The sequence below is a fragment of the Rhamphochromis sp. 'chilingali' genome, assembly GCF_963969265.1.
Source record: "Rhamphochromis sp. 'chilingali' genome assembly, chromosome: 2".
Taxonomy (NCBI): Eukaryota; Metazoa; Chordata; class Actinopteri; order Cichliformes; family Cichlidae; genus Rhamphochromis; species Rhamphochromis sp. 'chilingali'.
Genome location: NC_137930.1, coordinates 18,382,607 through 18,403,782, shown reverse-complemented (window position 1 = coordinate 18,403,782; position 21,176 = coordinate 18,382,607). Strand labels below are relative to the sequence as shown.

At 41.8% G+C, this 21,176-nt stretch overlaps 1 protein-coding gene across 2 annotated transcripts in view; it reads left to right on the top strand.

Moving 5' to 3' along the window:
• The window catches only part of cdk5rap2 (CDK5 regulatory subunit associated protein 2), a 41,822-nt gene that overhangs the window by 761 nt on the left and 19,885 nt on the right, over positions 1-21,176 (top strand). The window contains exons 2-32 of one of the 2 annotated variants that reach the window (XM_080872818.1): positions 2,262-2,317; positions 6,241-6,302; positions 7,029-7,139; positions 7,510-7,586; positions 8,034-8,157; positions 8,328-8,506; positions 8,617-8,764; positions 8,978-9,031; positions 11,944-12,063; positions 12,151-12,270; positions 12,362-12,454; positions 12,589-12,807; positions 12,950-13,120; positions 13,431-13,541; positions 13,620-13,757; positions 13,853-14,032; positions 14,141-14,335; positions 14,419-14,610; positions 14,791-14,920; positions 15,016-15,155; positions 15,244-15,360; positions 15,443-15,586; positions 15,679-15,791; positions 15,873-16,012; positions 17,562-17,702; positions 17,784-17,893; positions 18,026-18,169; positions 18,679-18,780; positions 18,871-19,058; positions 19,153-19,486; positions 19,589-21,104. In XM_080872818.1, the coding sequence (XP_080728944.1) occupies positions 2,262-2,317; positions 6,241-6,302; positions 7,029-7,139; positions 7,510-7,586; positions 8,034-8,157; positions 8,328-8,506; positions 8,617-8,764; positions 8,978-9,031; positions 11,944-12,063; positions 12,151-12,270; positions 12,362-12,454; positions 12,589-12,807; positions 12,950-13,120; positions 13,431-13,541; positions 13,620-13,757; positions 13,853-14,032; positions 14,141-14,335; positions 14,419-14,610; positions 14,791-14,920; positions 15,016-15,155; positions 15,244-15,360; positions 15,443-15,586; positions 15,679-15,791; positions 15,873-16,012; positions 17,562-17,702; positions 17,784-17,893; positions 18,026-18,169; positions 18,679-18,780; positions 18,871-19,058; positions 19,153-19,486; positions 19,589-21,104 (5,669 nt within the window). Of the gene's footprint in view, positions 1-2,261; positions 2,318-6,240; positions 6,303-7,028; positions 7,140-7,509; positions 7,587-8,033; positions 8,158-8,327; positions 8,507-8,616; positions 8,765-8,977; positions 9,032-11,940; positions 12,064-12,150; positions 12,271-12,361; positions 12,455-12,588; positions 12,808-12,949; positions 13,121-13,430; positions 13,542-13,619; positions 13,758-13,852; positions 14,033-14,140; positions 14,336-14,418; positions 14,611-14,790; positions 14,921-15,015; positions 15,156-15,243; positions 15,361-15,442; positions 15,587-15,678; positions 15,792-15,872; positions 16,013-17,561; positions 17,703-17,783; positions 17,894-18,025; positions 18,170-18,678; positions 18,781-18,870; positions 19,059-19,152; positions 19,487-19,588; positions 21,105-21,176 lie in introns of both variants that reach the window. The other variant, XM_080872817.1, reaches the window with a different exon arrangement.

The window sequence follows — 21,176 nt, the reverse complement described above, 5'->3', positions numbered from 1 at the left end:
GTATCTAACGGTAGTAACGTTTCGTTTAGCTGGGAAGAAAATGCCAATGAAGGAAGGGGGAGGGGGGGGGGGGGGTGAATTGATAGGCTGTGAACACTGGTCCAGAAAGGATGCTCTGTACTGACCACTGCTTGTGGCACGGTTACGAATCATACTCAGCTCTGTCGATGTTGCTGTGATGTTGCCGCGAGTGGCAGCACGACGTGTTGAGCTGTCATGCAGAGAGTGAAAGAAAGCGGAAATTATGAGAAGCACTGTCAGACCGCATCAGCGGCGTCTCTGCCACTATTGTCACAAAATGAGGAGTTAACATTTTTATATTTATTTCCTTTCCTTTTTTCCCGCGTGCTCTCCGTTACGTGGAGAAAGAGCGTGATTGTGGTAGGTGAAGCGTTCATCATTAGCTTTGCTGCACTGTGCTCTTCCTGGGTAGTGCTGAACAATGTAGCTAGTTTACAGCTTCTTTTTCATTCTTACAGATAAGCTAGTTTTCGCATCTCTGCCTTAATGCGTTTAGTGTCCCCTTGTTAGTTTCCCTTTTAAGGACCAGGCACAGCTTGTGTTTGGTGGAAAAGCTTTCATCCAGGTGGTAAGCATACCTCAGTAATTCAAGATGTCAGCTGATATGTGTGGTGTGCATTGTTGGGTAATTCTGAAACCCGACTCACTTTAGTCTTTTAGTTTCGAAATTGTGACCTTGCTCGACTTAATGTTGTGGGGTTTTTTTTTATAATTACTGTGCGTGAGCTTAGCCGCGTTCATGATTTCCAGTAGCAGCTGAACAAAGTGAGAAAAAGAGGAAGTCACTGTTTACATGCTGTTACATTGTTTCCACTGGGTGCTGGAGGGGTTACTACAACTGAACCGTTGTCAAAACTCTGTCAAAAACACTCAAAGGGGTCAGTGTTAATGTCTTGGCTTCTTTATGGGAAGGTTTAATGTGAGATGCTGTTTTTGGAAGTTGTTTTACGTGTTTATGGCTCTTGCTTTACGCTGTTGCTGTAGAGTGCTTCCTCTGCATTTACACAGGAAGGGGTTTTTCTTGGCATGTGAAACCTCAGTGATGCAATACTTGTCAGCAGAGTTTTACCGACCTTCAGTGTGTTTGTGGAGGGATACTGTGTTCCTTTTATCCATGCACATGCACATGAACAAGCAGTATTTGACCGATTTGTTTTCTGGTTGCTGAATTGCATCAGCTGTGATTTGCTATTCTAAATTATAATAATAATAACTATTTTCAGTTGACGTCGGATCTTCGTTAAATCACTGTAATGTACCCGTTCCTCAAAACAAAGATGGGAAAGAGCAGTGTCATTGTGTTTGAGTCTGAAACTTTAGAAGCAATAAACAGCCTATTTATAGCAGGGACATTCAGTCTCCACAGAGTCGCAGAAAGCCTGGAAAAGGACTGAACCTGGACAAAATATTTTAATATATTTGTCTGATTAGAATTGTAAATCGACTCAGGGGAATTCAACGAAGAAGCAGTAGCACTGTGGTTTTTCTAATGCAGAGAGGTTTTGGAGGAAGTTATTCACTGCTGAACTTCATGCTATTCCATGCAACGGTCAGGGTGGAGGAACATGAACCTGGGCCCAGATAGTTCATGTTCCTGTTTATGCACATGATAGTTATTGGTATGCCCGGTTGTGGTGTAGCGGTGCATTCCTGGTTCCAGATGTGTGTGTTGCTGGTGTTTGGTGTATTATACTGTGTCAGTGAGTGACGCCACCGTCCCATCACTGTCTGACGCTTAGCTGATCAGAGCCACAGTGCTCTGCTTGTGCACAAATGAAAGCCATCTCCATCCATTGGTTTCTCTGTCTTCCAGGCTGCCACTGGCACATGGTCTCTCTCTCTCTCTCTCTCTCTCACACACACACACACACACACACACACACACACACACACACACACACACACACACACACACACACACACACACACACACACACACACAGAAAGGCAGCTCTACCATAGTGGATGTAAATAAGGCAGAGAGTCATTCTTAAGCTATTTATGGAGCATCCTTGGGGCTCAGTGGAACTGGCCAGCGTGAGTAATGTGTGAACATCATGAATTTGTGTTTTTCTGAAACACATGAATCGGTGTCTGCTGTGTTTGAGAGCTTTAGTTCTTTTTATTTTTTTTAAATTTGCGTTTTTTTTTTGTTAAATATGTTGGGAGTGTGACAGTGATATTTAGTCAGATATTCATAGTGACTCGGCTGCATGAATAACAAATGATTGTGTCCCCAGCTGCCGGCTGCCTGATTCCATAGGTGCTGAAGAATTTTCTGCAGACAGCATGTCAGGTACAGTAAGATTCTCTTTTGTTCTCCTCCCTGTTCATTTTTCATGCTCAGGTGTGTTCGTCTCATGTGTATTAATTAATGCCATTGCTGAATCATTGCTGTCACCCACCCCATGGCTTTTGTTTTCAGAGCTGCGATGAGGGAATAGCTGGATGATGATAATAAGCTAATCCCATTTATACTTTCTTCTTGATGTATGCCAAAAATATACACAGAGTTAGATTTATACACACAAGCCAATAAATGGTTAATTTATAGATATAGGTCATAGGGCTGCTCGATTATGGCAAAAATGATAATCACGATTATTTTCACTGAAATTGAGATCACGATTATTTGACGATATTTATTTAACCCTTTAAGACCTACTATAGAACCAAGTCCACCAGAGCTTATATTTTTTTTTTACATGCTGTAGTGCCATTTGTGGGAGCATTTCAAGTTGCTATACATCAATACAACTGTTATAGCCCATATTTTAATAATATGTATGCATTAAGTCCATAGTAATTACATAAATTGCAAAAAAGTGCAATAAACTACAAAAAAAATTGAAAATCGCTTTTGTTTTGTTTACATATATTTCTACTTGGAGAAATTTAAGAGGCTTATCCCTCAAAACTTTAAATACAATAAAGTTGCAAAAAATAGTTTACAACAACAGGAAATTTATTTTGAGTGTCTTCATAGTTTTATTTTGGAGATACAGCAATTTTTATATACTGCAGGAAAAACAAAAAACAATCCTATGATGCAGATTTGCAAAGAAAACAGCATGTGCATCATTTCACTGTGGGAAGTGTTACGAACAGCTGATAGGAACGGCAAAGCGTGTTTCTGGAATATTATGTTTTTGTTCCTGCAAGCGCTTTTTATGCAATTTTTGCAAAGCTATATGTGGAACGAAACCGTGACCGAGGACAAGCTGATGGCATCAGATGTAAGTACAACTCCTCCGGTTTCATATGCAAAACAAATTATTGCGCTAGCTTACACGGTTCAGGTTCTACAGGGATTTAAAAATAGTTACGCAAAACGGAGCGTGCTGCTCTGACCGGCTTTAAAGGGTTAACAATGACTTTAAAAAAATAATATAAAATAGTGTGCAACACCACTGAAGTTTTTTTTTTTTTTAAACTCTCTTTTCAACCAACGGCAGTCACTCTCCAAATAACTTCTGCTTAGCTTTCCGAGCTTCCCTCGGGTCCTCTTAATCAGCGGTCTCCAACCTTTTTTGCGCCACGGACCGGTTTATGCCCGACAATATTTTCACGGACCGGCCTTTAAGGTGTCGCGGATAAATTAGGGAGGGGCTAATAATCGGCTCAGTCATTTTTAATGATCGTTGAAAGCCCAGATCGTAATCGTGATTAAAATTCGATTAATTGAGCAGCCCTAATAGGTCAGCATCTGACTTATATTCCGACTGTTTTGCAGTGCTCAGACAGACACAAACAATAACATTGTTTTGACGACTGGATAAAACGACTGTTCTTGTTAGCAAATGTTTTAATATCTGAAATAAAGTGAAATACATTTTTTCAGCAGCACCTGCAGATGTTTAAACATCACAACAGTTTTATAGATGAATCCATAGGTTTGGATAGGCTTCCATATTCAAAACAAACCGCATTCCTAAAATGATAAGGCGCCGTTACCTTTTATTCACTTAAATACTTGAAAACAAATAACAGAAATAACTCTGGCATGCACGATATGTAAATAGCAGATATTGCAAATGTTTTTTGCAGCTAGTAAATGATTTTTTTTCCCCAGACTTTTTGTGCACATAACTTCATGGAGTGATGTATTCATGTTCAGGTTAGGTGATTGTGCAGTCAAACAAATAAGCTTAAGCTTGTGCTATATTTATGGCAAACTTTCAGTTATATAATGGCTTCTGTGATGTTTTTTTTAGTTTGAATTGACTGATTGGATGATGTTTGCGTCCAGATTTTGCTAATACTTAGTGCACAGGACAGGTGTTGAACTCCAGGCCTTGAGGGCCGGTGTCCTACAGGTTTTAGATGTGTCCTTGATCCAACATAGCTGATTCAAATGGCTGAATTACCTCCTCAACATGTCTTGAAGTTCTCTAGAAGCCTGGTAGTGAGCTAATCATTTCATTCAGGTGTGTTGACCCAGGGTGTTATCTAAAACCTGCAGGACTCCGGCCCTCGAGGCTTGGAGTTTGACACTACTGACTTAGTGGATTCCTTTCTTCTCTCTGTCTGTGCAATCTTTCTGGTATCACAAGTGCTCTTTTTATGTAACTATACTTTTAGTCATTATGCAGTCTTGGAACTCAACTGTTTCCTAACTTGGCCTTTGGGGACCGTGGCCAGTGTTTTGGGGCTTCCGCTGTAGCCAAATATTTGCATAACAGATATCGAGTTGAAGCCTTCCTGTTCCTTGTCCCGATCATTGTTTACCAATGTAGAGAAACTGTAAATAATCTAATCAGAAAGCTAAATGACTGTGAGACAGTAGCTGATAGTTTAGAGATAGCATTACATCCAGAATCGTACAGATTCGTCTGTTTTCTTTTTTTCCTAAGCTTTAATAATTCTTTCTTGTTTGCTGTTGGTGCATCAACACCAGTAAAGTGTGAACAGGTCAACTAAAGCTAAACCACTGCACATTAAATATGCACTAATATAGGCTGAGCATTAATATCAGCCTTGTTGACTATACGAATGAAATGACTTTTGCCTTTGGCAGCAGCCAGTGTTTATCTGAAGGTCACATCAATTTTGTGCTGGCTCTGTGTTCAGAAATAGTCTACAAAAGAGCTGAAAGGCACAAAAGAATTTACCACTGAGTATATCCCTGTTACATGCATTTTGCAGCGAAACTGAAGGTTTCCTTGTCCTTTCTGCCCAGAATTTTTTATCCTGTCAGAAAGCTTTTCTCCTCCTGAGCTTTTATTGACTCCCACAGTTTCCCTTAACTGCCATTTCTTAATGACAATTCAGACAGAGGAAATTGCATGTTGAACGCACTTTGATATCTTTTTTTAGCCTTCCGCTGCTCTGCAGACATCAATTAACTTCGTTTCACATCTCCATTCAGTTTTAGAGGAGTCCATAGTTATTGAGTGTTTATCAAGTCTTGGAGCTGTCCACAGCTTTCCTAATAACAAATCTTTATTAGGAAATGAATGGACGCTCTTATGAGTGGATGGACACCCACAATGTCATAAGTAGTATTTTATTTGGAGAAAAAAAACCCTAATGAAGTAAACGGTGCATTAATGTTTTAAGAAAGCTAATTTAGTGTTTGTTTGCTGCAGTAGTTTGAAGTAATTAAGCAGTAATTATATCTTAGTGAAAAATCCAGTAAAATAAAGCTCGTCCTGAAGTATATTTTTGAATGAACTCCTGAAAATGTCAAAAGAATCAGGTTGGAACTAAACCAGACTGTGCATGTGTGAAAACAGCTAATGGTTTTACCATAATAATAAACCCCACTATAGAGCTTCAGAGCTATGTTTTCATTGAATACACTAGGCAACAAAAATCAACATAATTTCTCTAAACTTTTGAAATAATGTGAACATAAACAAGTAAGTAGTACTTTAAGAGTGATGTGTGACGGAGGCTGTCTTGTGAAGCAGCAGCAAATGATGAATCAGGAGTTTGTGTTGTGAAATTTGTTGTTGACTAGTGTTACATGATCAGCTGTAAGCTGTTTCAACTGGTCTAAACAGGGCAACTCTCAGGGAGCTCGTCCATCTCTGATGCCTGTGCAGTGAAAACTCCTTTCTGTGTCTCTTATCTCTCCAACATAAACAGAGTGAGGATATATGTGAAAGCAGCAAGTATGACTTATTCTTGAAAGCAGGAGAGATTCTTTGAGCTATGCAGCCTATACTTGCAGTTGTGACTCGTTTTAGTAAAACTGCTTTCTTGATGTTTTTACAGCTCCATCCTTCCCTGAAAAAATGTCCCCTGTTAAAGCTCTCACCATGAAGGACTATGAGAATGTAAGTGATTTCTGTCAACTTTCTGTTCTGTATGTTGCATATAGGTGGTGATACTGTCTTCTTGCAGTAAGTTGTATATTTACAGCTTTTTAACGAGTAGCTTCAGAGAATAAGCTGTCTGGATGAGGCAGTCAACTCTCCCTCCTGTACAACAAACAGGATAAAAACCTGATTCTCCATTCAGCCGAAAACCAAACCACATTGACCATTTAAGGAAATTTAGTGATGCAGTTTTTGTGCAAGAGGAGGAGAAGGAGGATTGAGGTGGGCTGAAGTCAATATTTCAGCATTTGATTGGAATGCTTGCTTGAAAATTTCGGGCCCGTGCTGTCTGGCCTGCATGATTAGAGGTTTTTACAAAGGGGTTCAGAGTTCTGACTCCTCCCTTTGACTGTCCACCCAACCCCCACTACCAGATGTATGCTGTTCTGAGCCTAGAGCACAATGATGCACAGTCTACTTCACACACATAAGCATTTTAAAAATAACTATACACACACGGCCCCTTTCTGCAGTGTAAACATGTCGGGTAGCTTTTTTTTGATAAATGAAGTGCTCATATTTCTTCTTTGAGCCCAATTCTTTCTCTCAACTTGTTTTCTTTGCATTTAAAATAAATCAAGGAAATGCAAATTAAATTGCAGCTCGATGAAAGTTAGAAATGCATCAGTTGTTCAACTGCCTGATTGCATATTTATGGTTTGGTTTTTTTACATTGATCCCCAGCAAATCACAGCTCTGAAGAAAGAGAACTTTAACCTGAAGCTGCGCATTTACTTCATGGAGGAGCGCATGCAGCAGAAATGTGACGACTCCACTGAGGACATATTCAGAACGGTGTTGTATTTATTTTAGTGTTACAAAACGTGCATTACTCTGAATGTCTTACATTTGTCTGACACCACTCCCTGCAAAGCTTCATGTGACTCAGTGTTTCCCCTCAATTTTGAAATGAGATCACAACATGAGCAACAGCAGCTGGATTTTATTCAGCCAGCATCTTGCATTCATGACCTTGGAACAGCTGTCTTGTCTTTTTTCAACTATTGTTATGGTGGCAGCTTTGTTTAAGTGAGCACATTTAACCCAAAGTGTCATTTAAAAAATGTCATCTTTAAGAGGAAGCTTCCCCAGCCTTGTTTTTGTGCTTTGGTGTTTGAGATGACTCCAGATGGGAGGTTTTTACTGAAATTTTGTCTGTTTATAGAATATTGAGCTGAAGGTGGAGTTGGAGTCGATGAAGAGAGAGCTCGCAGAGAAACAAGAGTTACTCGTGTCTGCATCGTATGTGTCATTCTCTTAATTCGGTTTTTTGCTAGTCACACATGATGCCATTTAGACCAGTGTTAATTTTGACAGTATGATTTTTTTTGATTGACGTTTAGTCTTTTCACTAAAACATCACTTAGTTTTAGTTATAATTTAGATCATTGCTGATTGGATTACTTCCCAACTCATCCCGCATTTTGACACAACTTAATTAGTTCTGATTGGATCTCGTTTCTTTTTGATAATTTATCTGGTTTTTATTTGTTGACAAAAGTGTTAGTACTTTTGTTCGCGAAATAGTTGTCGCTCTGTTTTTGTCTGAAGAAAAAAAACAAAACCTTATCGGTCAACAAAATTAACACTGGTTCAGACATACATAAATGGCAGCACAAAGTAATGCGAGTCAGTATTTAAGAAATATGTAGGCTGATAAACTTATTCTTGTACGTGACTGCTCATCAGTAAAGCGCTGGAGAGTCTGGCTGGCCGAGAATCGGGAGAACCCCAGCGTGTGAAAGAGCAAGCTCAGAGGGAGATGGATGCACTCAGAGATGCATTTAGCAAGAGGATAGCTGACCTAGAACAGGTGAGTGACATTATAGCGCTAATTTTCAAATCCTGATATTGCAGTTCACTGTGTATATTTTGTTTGGTTCAGTGCTCATATTAGCCAAATTGTGTCTGCTGTTAGTTTCACTTGTTTTGGTGATAATTGTGTTGCCTTTTGTGTTTTTTGGCATTTTTACATCATGGCAGTGTTTACGAACAGCAGAGGAAGAGGTTGAAAAGATGGCCGCCATCGCTGAGCAGGAGAAACTTAAGAATATAAACATGGAGAAGCAGCTCCAAGCCTTGGGTCCACCCAGCACTTTAACCACTGGTCCAGTCCTCAGCCCCGTCAAAGATCTGCAGCAGGCTCTGCAGGAGAAAGACAAGTAGGGACAAATTAAAACAAACCAAAAAAAAAGCAGACTATGTGTATATACTGAAAAATATATTTTTGGAGAAAAACCTTAGCATTTTCAACATTTTCTACTCATCCCAGTATCATTGAACAGCTGAAGATCACTTTAAAGAACCAGGATGCTGTGATCCATCAGAGAAACAGCAGAGACAGGCAGACAGATGCTCCATCGGCCGACACTGTTAAACAGCTATCTGCTCTTATAGCTGATAAAGATCAAGAGCTTAAGGTGAGAAGCTTACATGTTCATAAAGATGTGAAATTTAAGAGGTTTTTCTCAGTGATGCCTCAGAGATCAGTTGCTTACTGGTTTTGTGCATATATTTAGTTTTTGTCATTTACAGCAATAATAGGCTACTTAAATACTTTTGAATATGTTTACTTAGTTTCTACACTTCTTCCAATATGAAGCAATATTTAAGTGAACTCTCACTGTTTACAGGCACTGAGGGACGAGCTTGATAGAGAGAGAGATAAAACTCAGCCGGACCATCAGGTTGGTTTTATTTTGATACAGAACAAACTACCTTAAACTACTCTGCAATGGCACAGACTGCAGTTGGCTACTTAGAATCTCTTTCCTGTTTTTTGTCTGATTCTTAAACTTTTTTAGAGCTTTCATTCTTCCTTTGCTTCCTGGTGTAATGGTTAACACATTTGCCTTACACACCAAAAGTCCCCACTCATAGCTCAGGGTGGTCACAAGATGTTGTATTACTAACGCTGGTTCCAAGTCTGAATAAACAGGAGGGTTGCATGAGGAAGGGTATCTGCCCTAAAAATCTATGCCAGATCAAAACATGCAGATCCAGCTGCTGTGGTAACCCCTTGGGAAATAAGAGAGCAGCCAAAAGTACCTTTTTTTGCTGTATGTGTTCCTGCCTTGTTATTTTGCTTTGTTGTAATAGGTAAGCCACACACAGAAAGCTTTTTTTGTTTAACAATCATTTCATGTGTCAGATCATTTAAGCTCACAGAAACTTTTCTCTGCATCTGTTGCTGGTTTGATAGTTGAAATGTGTAAAATGTGTGTCTAGGATTCTTTTTTTTTTCCATATTTCTTTTTTTCAAATGAATTCCCTGTTCTAGTGTGAAGGTGTTATTACTTTTGTTGTAGTATTTCTGACAATTTCACAAAAAAACTTAAGCTTCATTTAAAAAGCTGAAAGTTTGCATCTAGTAAAGTGTAAAAAAATGCATCTGTGAAGTGGCTGGTTGTAAAGCCTTTGACTAATGATGCTACTAGTACTAAGTTGACACTTGCTTTTTTTAACATTGAAATGTCAAACAAAAATAATTAATTATGGTGGTAAAGTGATGTATTTTAGTGTTGCACAGATGTTAAATATCAAATGCATATTTTATCCACTTAGAAGCAATGACTGCGTAGAGAGAATGTGTCTCATTTAATCACAGTGTTGTGCAGGCTGCTGTGTTGCTGACGTGTAAAATAGAAAGCTGTTAGCTGGGCAGTGTCCATGGTTCCTCTTTAGGCGTTGGCGTAAGACTCGGGCCATAGGGTTAAGGCTGGATTAGTTTGCTGTCTGAAGACGCTTCCTCCGGGGATTGTTATTGGCTTTCTTTCTTTAGTAAGTGGAAAAATGGTGTAGGCAAGAGGTGTTCATGAGCTGTGGCTAAACAGTTGAATGTGTTCCATTCATTGTAAAGGATTTTGCAACACTGGGGAAAAACCTGTTTATCAGGGATGCTTGACAGACTTGATGCTTGACTTTTTGTAAGTTAAAGATGTAATGGAATATTGCAAAGTAACGGTCACCAGAAAGTACTCTGTAATCTTAAATCTTCCATGTACTGCCAGGAAGGATCAGCTCTATCAGAGTGATTGGCTGATGCCATCACTACCTGCTTGGTGCCAGCTTTTGTGTCTGATGCCTTTTTTAAGGTATTTGGGAGAGTGTTTTCTAGAGATGGTCTGGCATGGGCCCTAACACAGATCACTGCAGCAGTCCTAGAGGATTTGTTGATTTGATTGCATGCATGAGGGAGAGTGGAATAGAGGCGGGAGCGGGGATTATTGAGGCTTAGGGCTTACAGTGCTTTGCTCTCAGTCTTTCTCCTCTGTGCTACGCTTGCTGGTGTATTGAGAGAACATGATAGATGGCTCTGTCTGGCGAGCTGATGGCCATTAAGTCACTAGACAGTTGGTGTGTCACTGACAGATTTCTTGGACTCAGTTTAAGTGGGCGAGTGTGGAAGATCTAAGGTGCCATGAGGGATCCATGTCGCATATGTGGTGTCCGTTTGGTGGGAAGCCAGTGTCGCTGGATTTTCAGCTCATCAGGAAAGAGGAAGCTACAAGTCATCCTGTCCCATGTGCTGGGGAGAGAGGTGACTCGTGACGGGCATGGAGAGTTCCTCTGTGGAAAATGTGTGTTCCGGTTGGAGAAGGTTGTGCAGTTTGATATAAACATTGGCAAACTGCAGGAGGAACATGGCAATCAGATCCAAAAGCTGCAAGCAGAGAAGGAACACCTTATCCAGTGCATCGTGCACATCTACAACAAAAACAACCCAGAGCGCAGTGAGAGGGAAAATGCAAGCTCCAAGGCTTTGCTCAGTTCTTCTGGGGTCCGCAGTCCTGATGATGAAGCTGCATGTCAGGTGGCTCATGAAGGACTGCAGTTCCGGGAAAGTTGTTATGTGGAGAATCGCATGAGAAGGTGTGTGAGTCTGGATAGGATTGTCAGTAAAGGGGCATTCTCCGGACGTTTGAGCTTAAGGAGCAGTAGGCTGGGATCAGGGGCGGGGCTGGACAGCACTATGAGAAGTTTTGGGCTCCGGGGCACACGCCACCATTCTCAAAGTATGTACCTTGACCTGATTCAGCGTAAGGGAACCTTGGCTAGACCCGGATTCAGCCGCCGCTCCACATCACTGCAGTCACTGAATCGAGAGCTTTCCTCAGACACCCCGACAGATCCTCCGCTCAAACGAAAACTGAGAGAGGCCAGGGTGTTTTTTGCAAGGTATGGGGCCACTGATGACTCGGGAGGAAAGGCTCAGGCCAGAGCACTGCTCCAAAGATCCTCAAGTCAACCTTCGGTGATCTCTGACCTGATTCAGGTCCTGCGCTGCATCTCAAAGCAGCAGGTGTCTGCCCCAGCAGGATGTCACATCCCTGTCTTGAAGAGGTTAAATGCTGGCTCTGTCAGCACCCAAGCCAAGCGCAAACATAGAGTAGATCTGAAGTCTCTGCATGACCTTTCTGAGGAATTTGATGATGAATACACTCCTGTCAGAGTGAAGGTAGTTCATTTCAGTAATCCCACCATCTATGCAAACCACTGTAGCACTGGTAATGATCTGTCCCAAGTACCTTTGTTGATAAACACACTTCTCTAATTAATTTCTCCTGTTCTGTTGTTTGTGTGTTCTCTTGCTAAGAAGAAGAGTGATGTTAATCAGTTGGAGTCGATCAATAAGCTGCTGACGGACGAGCTGAACCTGGTTAAAAGCACCAGTGAGAGTCTGGCAAAAACCCTGGAAGATTCCCAGAATCAGAACAAGGTAGTTCACATGTTCCTCTATTAAATATCCCTAAATTGTATTAATCTATTACTCTGTATGAAATCACTAACTGCTTCATGTAAACAGACTCTGTCAGTGATGTTAGAGGAGAAGGAGAATGAACTAAACTCTGAGAAGAAAAATGCTCTAAAGCGAGATAAAACCATCCAGGGACTCACTCAGGTCCTCAGAGAAAAGGAAAAAGAGGTAATTTATTATTTACTTTGTTATTGTCATTGTATCTCTTCTCTGTATTATGCAAAGTTTCAGGCCCAACCTGTCTGTCTTTGTATTGCAGATTGCTGAGCTGTGTCATGAGATTGAGGACAGAGATGATGCTTTAGCCAAAGCTAGAGATGCAGCACATAAAGCCCAACTGCAGAAATACCAGGTATGTTATATACACCTTTTATATAGAACCAAACTTTATACAAAGACATTCCTCATAATACTGTTACCACAATGTGTACTCTGCTCTATATGTGCCTTAAACAGATAGAAGTCAATATTTTTTTTCTCCTTCAGGGAGCAGAGGAACACCAAAACCTATTAATGGAAAAGCAAACAGAGCTGGCCCAATTACAGGGGGAACACCACACCAAGGTGCTTGAAGCCCAAAAACTGCAGCGAGCACTGGATAGGAAGGAGCAAGAGCTGGCTGACTTACAGCAGGCAAAGGATCAGCTTGAGGTGGAGTTGGAGGACCTGCAACAACAGAAAAAGAAAGGAGACAAAGCGCTTAATGTAAGATAGGAGGATGACAGGACTGTATCCACAATAAAACGAGCAGGCATTCTCCTCTTAATCGTTTTGTTGTTGTGTTGATTTTTCATTATCTGTTTAAATATTGACTTTTGTGTGACATTATTATAATTTCCTCCACAAGGATTTACACAATCAGCTGAAAAAGCTGAGTGGGGAGATCGGGGAAAGGGAGAGTGCTCTGGAGCAGCAGTACCAAGAGCTGCTGGACCAAACCAAAACAAAGCTGCAGGCCCATGAGGTCACCATCCAGCGTCTCACATCCACCTTGGCTGATAAAGAGCAGCAGCTACAGGTGACACATCATCACTAAACTTATGCAGACAGACTTTAGCTCAAAAGATAAAAAAATGAGTTGCTTCCTTTTTTACTTAGCCTAAGTATGTGTAAAAATTGAATTTTAGCCCATTACTGCTGTTTCGAGCCACCACACATGATAAAACAGTAATCATAGGAGAGCAGTTAGCTAGCAGCAAAGCCTGTCAGCTGGATTATAAGCATGTCATGAAAGCAATCGGAGCCAAAGAGAAGTTGGTGCTCCAAAGTGACATCCAGTTCTTCTGAGTGCGGTGTATTTAGTAACATTGTTTTTATGTGTTTGTCAGGAATACATGAACATGGTCAGAGACTTTGAGCAGAGCAAAAGTCCAGGAAGTAACGACAGTATTCTCTCCAAACTGCGGCAAAGGTTGAAAGAAAAGGAGAAGGCTTTGGAGGTGGGTATTCCTTCACTGCAATCTTTTAACCATGGTGACTTTGCCTGGTTTCTGACATGTTTGTTTGTTCTCTTACAGCAAGCACTTGATGAGAAATTTGCTGCTATTGAAGAAAAAGACAATGAGATACACCACCTGCAGCTGTTACTAAGGGAAAAAGAAAGAGACCTAGAAAGACTCAACAACTTGCTGTCTCATAATGAAGAAACTATCAATGTAAGTATCCGGAACTGGGATCTTTTCTATTGATTGATAATCACATAGTTGTGATTAAGTGTTATGCATACTCCTTTCTACTCCTTTCTTTGCAGAATTTTGACAGTCTGATTAAGGAGAAGGATGCAGAGCTGCAGCATCTTGCAAGTACCCTAAAGAACCTTCAAAGAGCCAAGCAAGATGTGGAAGACAACCTGAACAGATCACTGAGGGAGAAGGACTCCATCATTAGCCAGCTGCAGCTCTCCCTGGAGGGCAAGACAAAGGATATGGAGGTTGGCTGACAAATAGTCACTCATTAAGGCCAGGTTCCTTATAGTTTTTACTGTTCTGGTTTATGTCATTTGTATTTCAGTGCTTATTTTTCCCCCCTCTGTCCGTAGCAAATGTCTGAATCATTGCTGAACCAGTCACAGAGCCATGCGCGTGATCTGGCTGAACAGATGGGCCAAAGGTTAAAGGTCACAGAAGCCATGCTGGCTGAAGCTGTCAAGGCCAGGGAAAGACTGGTTGCTGACAATGAGAGTGCTGTAGAAAGCCTGTTTGCTACAATTAGCAGCAAAGACCAACTTCTGAAGGTTAGCATTTATGACAACAGGGCACGACAGAGTGTGCACAAACAACGCTAACACTATTAACTTTGACTCTTTGTCGTCTCCAGGAGTCTGCAGAGCACTACAATCGCATGTTGTCTGAGCGTGCTCAAGAGATTCAGGAGCTGAAGAAGCAGCTGTCTGATAGGCAGCAGGAGCTTGCCACTGCTGAGAAGCAAAGCTCCTCAACAGCCCAGGAGAGTTATTTAGAGACCGCGCAGCTCAAAGCCCTGCTTGCTGAAAAAGACAGCCTTATTAACGTAAGATCCTGTGGGATACAGCACAGCCATTCAGCTGTAAAATACTGTATGTGGAAATCCAAACTCCCAAAGAGAATAACACATTCTGCCCCCCAATTCTATGCCCTGTTTTGAACGTGTTTTAAGATATTACCTGTAAACATTTGAATGTGCTGATTTTATATCTTTATAAACTGTCAGAAGCTTCTTCAGCGTGGTCAGGAGAGAGACCAGTTTCTGGCAGAGATGAGGCAGAAAGCAGAGCCAGATCAAGTGTTGAATCTCAGACAAACTATTCAGATCATGCAAGAGAAGTTGGACGAGAGGGAAGGTAATGGATTTAGACCTGTAACACCCTCGCGCAGGTTATTTAAAGGTAGACTGCATGTTGGTGCTACGTTTGACTTTGTTTTGTCTGTGCTGAAGCTGAGCTGTCCAGGAGAAACAGCGAAGACAGCCAGGAGAACAATCCACTTTCCAAGAAAACAGTGGTCGTCCTGAAGAGGGAGCTGGCACAGAAAACTGAAGCACTGAACAAAGCACTGAAAAGGGAAAATGAACTGAAGGTCAGTGAGTTAGAAGCATTTAATTAATCCATAATAGGATACAGTTCTTAAAAGTGTCAATCATAATTCCCTACATCCCAATTTCTAGATTTCATTGGCTGAGCTTCAGTCAGCGCTATCTGAGCTGAAGGGTCATAGTGAAGGTCAGGCTGCTAATATTGAGTCCCTCACTGCAACTCTAAAGACCAAGGATGAGATTATCAGTGTAAGGATTCCACACAGTGTCAAAGTTGTGTCAGCAAGTGAAGGAGTTTTTCTTCTGATGTTTAACTTTTGACTTTGAGCAGGTTCTCCAGCAGCGCCTCAGTCAGAGAGGCCACACATGGCCTGATCATACCCAGGATCACGTCATTGTCTGTGGAATGGAGAGGTCCCTGCCTGTGCTTCCACAGAGGGAGAGTACCATGATCGGTGGAGACAGCCAGCAAGAAGTAAAGATGACCTGCTTTTTAAATTTTTTTTAGAGCAAAACATTACAATCTTGATGCTTTGTCTTTTAAGATAGTTTCTCTTCTCTCCTCAGGCCTTGCCCAACCTCACAGCTTTGCAACATGAGCACGATGCTCTGAACAGAGCCCTGAGGGCTGAACAGCAGCTCTATTCCAGCCTGGTAAAGACTGTGAAGGAGCAAGACAGGTAGTTATGTGCAACAGCTGCTTTAATGCAAAAAGGAGAAACAAATGCTTTGCGCTAACAGACCTCTTGGATGATTTGCAGTGCCCAGCGTCTCCATGCTCTACAGTTGGAGCTGACAGCAGTGCAGCTTCTCAGGCAGCAGCTAGAAGAGAGCATCAGAACTAATGAGGAGTTAAGGGGTGACTTGGAGAGAGAGATACACAGAGCCAAACTCAGAGAAGGTGCAGTGAAAACACACTTGGTTGTAGATGAGGATGGTGACTGAATGAGAGGGAAAGAAATAAAGGAATTATAAAGGAGTGAATGAGAAAAGAAGTGCTTGTTATCATTTATTGTGGTTAAAATGGTAGAAAATATAACTCATCATTAAAGGGAACCCCTAAACCCCAGTCATCTTTATATAATATGTTTACTCGTCCTGCCAACAACTTCCATGTCTACTTTTTGTTGTGTTCTTCTTCAGCATGCACACCTGGTCCCTCCACTTTTCATCTTTGTCTGCTTTCTGTCTCTTCTGCTCTCATCATCTCCCAGTTATCTGCATGTTTTTGTCTATAACACAGTCGCTCCCCTTTTCACTGTCTCTCAGTAAATGTATTGATTTCACACCTGTCTGCTCTTTGTCCTTCATAAAAAATAAATAAAGACCTGTCTTCTCTGTCTCTCACTTTCAACATGCTGTTTGTTTGTTTTTGTTTTGTCCCTTTGCTTCTTGATTGCATCACTTTAGCACGCTTCTGGTTATTAATCCAACCCATCCAACCATCTGTCACATGAATATCATTTAAAAGCATGGTTGTGCCATTTTCAAATGATTTAATAAAGGATATTAATGTGCAAAGTACCACATTAAAAGAGCAGCTCTCCAGAAATAGAGCCTAATCCAAAAAGTGTGGCATTTATTTTCCTTTGACGTCATGCAGTTAATGTAATTCAGCACAGTTTGTCCTTCAGATTTGTTGTGGCATTAATGCACAGCCTTAAAACAGATTAAAAGTGTCACTCTGCACTGAGGTCTAAGCCAAATAACTTGGACCATCCACTTGTCGTGTGCGCTCAGGCGACCACACACGTGCATGCTCCTCCCCACACCGCTGCCTGCAGAGAGCCAGGTGTAAAAATAGGTCAGCTGTAAGTAACAGGGACGCAGCTCACATTAGCACTGACTGGCAAGATAGACGTAGCAGGATGATTGTCACTGATTACATTTGCACACTTCATGCTTTGGTTATATAACCAACCATTATGATTTGTTTGCATAGGCTACATGTTTACACACTTATGAAAAAGCACAATAATAATCATACTTTGTGATTGTGTATATTGTGGGTGTGCATTTTAGCTCCTCTACATATATTTTGCATATCTGACTTGGATTTTTTTAGCAAGCCAAGATCCACTAACTGCACAATGTAAATCCACCATTTTTGTTTTTCATATTTTTTTTTTTTACATTTTTCATTTATAAGGATTTTTTTAGTTTATTTGTTTTTTTCAGTATTTTAATTAAAGAACATTAGATTGTAGACATCATGAAAAATATGAAAGTGAAAGGTATAATCCAAAGGTGTGTGTGCTGCGGTGTAAAACCTCAGCTTCGTGGCTGGTCTGTGTTTGTTTTTAAAGTTGTGAAAAAGAGCTGAAGTATACACCCTCTTTATGACATGTTAGACATACGCACATGAAGTCTTAAGTTAATGGTGCCTCATGGGAGCTGCTGTAATGCCCTGTCATGCGTGGCCTTTTGTAACCCTCTGTGTATCGTTTCAGGTATGGACCTGATTGATCCTAAAGAGCTAGAGAGCATAAGACATCAGCTTGAAGATGCCCAGCGTTGGAATGCATCTCTGCAGGCACGCTTAGGAGCAATTCAGAACCGTGGAGGAGGGGTTGGTGGAGCCAACGATGGAGGTAAGACGAGAAAAAGACTCCAGATGTCATATTCCAGTTTATATACAGACAACATTATAAGATTATTTTAACGTTTTTCAGGCGACTCTTTGAGTTTAATTGGAGATCAGACTTCCTACATGAGTATCTGTGTAGGAGAGGGACTGGATGACAGCTTGTCTCATCTGTCTGCTCAGGAGCTTAAACAGAAGGTATTTTACATTTTGTTGCTTTTTGTCTCATTCTTATACAGTGTCACGTTGAAGTTAATTAGTGTGCTTCAGGTGTCACTGTACCAACTGTAAAGCTGGAAATGTGTAAAAATGATTTCGCTCTGTGTTAAGGTGCTTGAGCTGCAAGACCATGTCAGCAGGCTGCAGACCTTAAACAGTGAACGGCAGAGCCAACTTTCACAAATTGAGAAGTCAGAGCGTGACACTGATGACAAAGAAGACAAAGACCGCAAAAAGCAGCTGCAAAGAGACGAGGTTGTACACAAAGTTATGGCTGCAAAGTTGTTGTTTTTTGTTTTTTAGGTCTTCCAAAAGAGTGCACGTCTTGTCATTTATTAGTAATGTTTCTTCCAGAGTATGTCCACATTTAGAAAATACTTGAGAAATCACGAATCATTGTCTAACATCCTTCCTGTAATAGCTCCTTTCTAACCTTAGAACTTATAGCCTAACCTCTGTTCTGTCTAACCTGTTGCTAATTTCTCTTCCCTCTGTGGTACTAAATGTCTGAATTTTTTAACAAGTGTGTTTCTTGTATGTAGTAGAGTAAGTACCCTCTTTCTCTTTCCTTCATCTCTCCTAATCAGTCCCTGTTTTATCTTTATCTCTGTGTCCCATAAAACGGTCTCTCTTCGCCATGCTACATTAGACACATCATGCCATTCTGCTGTTGCTGTGCTGTGCTTTATGGATTCTGTTCCCACTTTAAGTTTTCTTTTACCGAGCCATGTGTGTCATACTCGCCTCCCATCCCATTACTCTAGCAGCTCAAGAAGACGCTTGAGAAGCAGCCTCTGGTTCAAAGTAACAAGACACATCTCTCTGGTCAGGACAAAGAGAGCCAGACATGCAGTAAACTAGGACAGGTATGAAACTGATGGTCATTAAACAACTGAGTGCTTAAGTACTATTTGAAGAGTTTATAAAACCTGCTTTCTAAATAATCACTCTTTTAGATGTTGTCGGAAAAGCTTTTGGGTGATGTGAGCATGGACAGCGGCCTCAGCCAGAGTAGAGAGCGTGCTCACTCTAGCAGCGACATCTTGGACACTGGGGAGGAATATTCTAGGGAGATGAACACAGATTTAATGGCACTTAAATCCCTATTAGCTGATTGTGGGTCAACATCTGTCTCGCACCTTAGGTAGGTCTTTCTTTCAGAGTCTACTCCTTATTTTCCCCATTACTTGGTAGTTAGAAGTCTGAACTGTAATCTGGTCGAATGTTTCTCATTACAGAGCGGAAATGCTCAGGCTCAGATCAGAAAATGATGAGCTGCGGGGTCTCCTGAAGGAACAGAAATCGTCTGAGTACAAAGAAAAAGAGAGCACCGATGCCTCAGGGAACAGCAGTGAGGGACAGGCTGAGTTGAGGAAGAGTTTGGAAGCACTGGACACAGAAGATGCAAAGGTCACCAAACTGTCAAAGAAGAAGGGAGGGAAGAAGTGGAATGAGATTTCAGACAGGGAGAGTCCCATTACCAATGTCAGCACTGCAGATGACGAGGAGAGTCCAAGAACTAATTGCCAGCCACACAGCAACAGTGAAAAACAGCATTTTTCAAAACATAGGGTAAGTTTTGTACTGCAGAAGAAATAAAAAGACATCACTCTTTCCTGCATGAAGGCGTTTTGGGGTTTTAATGTCTGTTTCTTGTGTTTGTTTAAATTGTAGTCTGGAGGCAGATCTCGCCTTCCTGTGCCTGTGAGGCTGAGGGTGGAGTCTAACAGCAGCAGCAGGAAGCCTGGAAGCTCCGAGCAGCTCAAAACTGATGGACTTCAGCACCTTGATTCAGATGATGTCTACTGGTCTGACCAGCATGTACACACAGACTCTGACACTCACACATCACTCCAGCACAGCACTTCCCCTTCCGCCACCCTTGGATACCCTAATCGTAGCTGTAGTCCAGTGGGATCCGACAAGGGCTCTGAAGCCAGAGCATCACTGGATCACACCCAAGATGATTCTGGACTATATACTCAGCTGGAACTTCTCCACCAGGAGTGCCAGGAGAAAGAAGCACTGATCAACAAGCTGAGTGAGCAGCTTGCTGATTGGGAAGAACTTCATGCACAGCTCCGGGAGAAAGACAGACTGAACTCCCAGTACGTAGAGGCTTTACAGGCAGCAGAATCTACCATCGCTTATCTGACTGCCTGCAGTCTGGACAGCCAGGGTGGATTTGGTTCACACACAGGTTCTGGTTCTGTGGGTTCTGATGCGTCTCTCCATGGTAGATGCGTTGAGCTGCAGAAAGCCTTGCAGCAGAAAGAGGAGTTCAACAACCAGCTCATAGAGCTTCTGAATTTGGCAGAGAAAGTCATCAGCTCTGCAGAAAGCCAAGAAAAGAATCCTGAAATCAGCGATCTTTGTCAAAGGATTGAGGGAGCTTTGCAGCAGCTGCATAGCTCTCCAAAGGAAGAAAGCACCGGAGGGGTGCTTCAAGGTACCGAGGACTCTCTGCGTGAGCTGCAGCGTCATGCAGACTCTTTGCAAGAAGCACTTTGGGAGCAGAATAGGCTCAATGCAGAGCTGCAAGAAAAACTGAGGGCCACAAATGCTACTGCACAACACGGATACACCAGTGACAGAGTAGCAGCAGAGTCACTTAAAGAAAATGAGGAAAAGGAACACCACAGTCCTGATACTAGTTTAAATCAAGAGGCGATTGACGTTCTAAGGAACTGCTTTAGTGCAACAGAGTCCGCTGTTGCCTCTTTAGCAGCACACTGCACAAATTCTGGCTCCGTGACTGCTGGCAGATCCCAGATCAGCTCTGACTTGCAGATAAATTTAGACAAACTTCAGAGAGCCCTCCAAGAGCGGGAGCAACTTGGAGAAACTGCCCCACCAATCTCCGAACCCAGCAACAACCTGTCTACTGCTTCAACTGGAACAAAGGTACTAGAGCTTCATCGCCATCTCTGTCTTCTCTATGAGGTCTTCAGTGATTACTCTCAGAGGATATCTGAGCTCCAGGCTTCCCTGCAAGAAGAGAGGGGTCACAAAATGGAGAGGGAAGCCCACAGGGCAGTGCAGGACGGCAAAGGGTTACCGCCAAGTGTTCAGGTTGAACTGGAAACACTGCACAAAGCACTGAGGGAGAAGAAGAAGGCATGTAAAAGCCTGGAGGCGAAACTGGCCACTGCTCTTACCAGTACATCCTCTCCTGAAATGATAAAGAAAGGTAAGCTGTTGAGCAGCTTTCTTCTACATGTGCTTGTCCACAGTAATTCAAACGATTTTGTGATACTGCAAA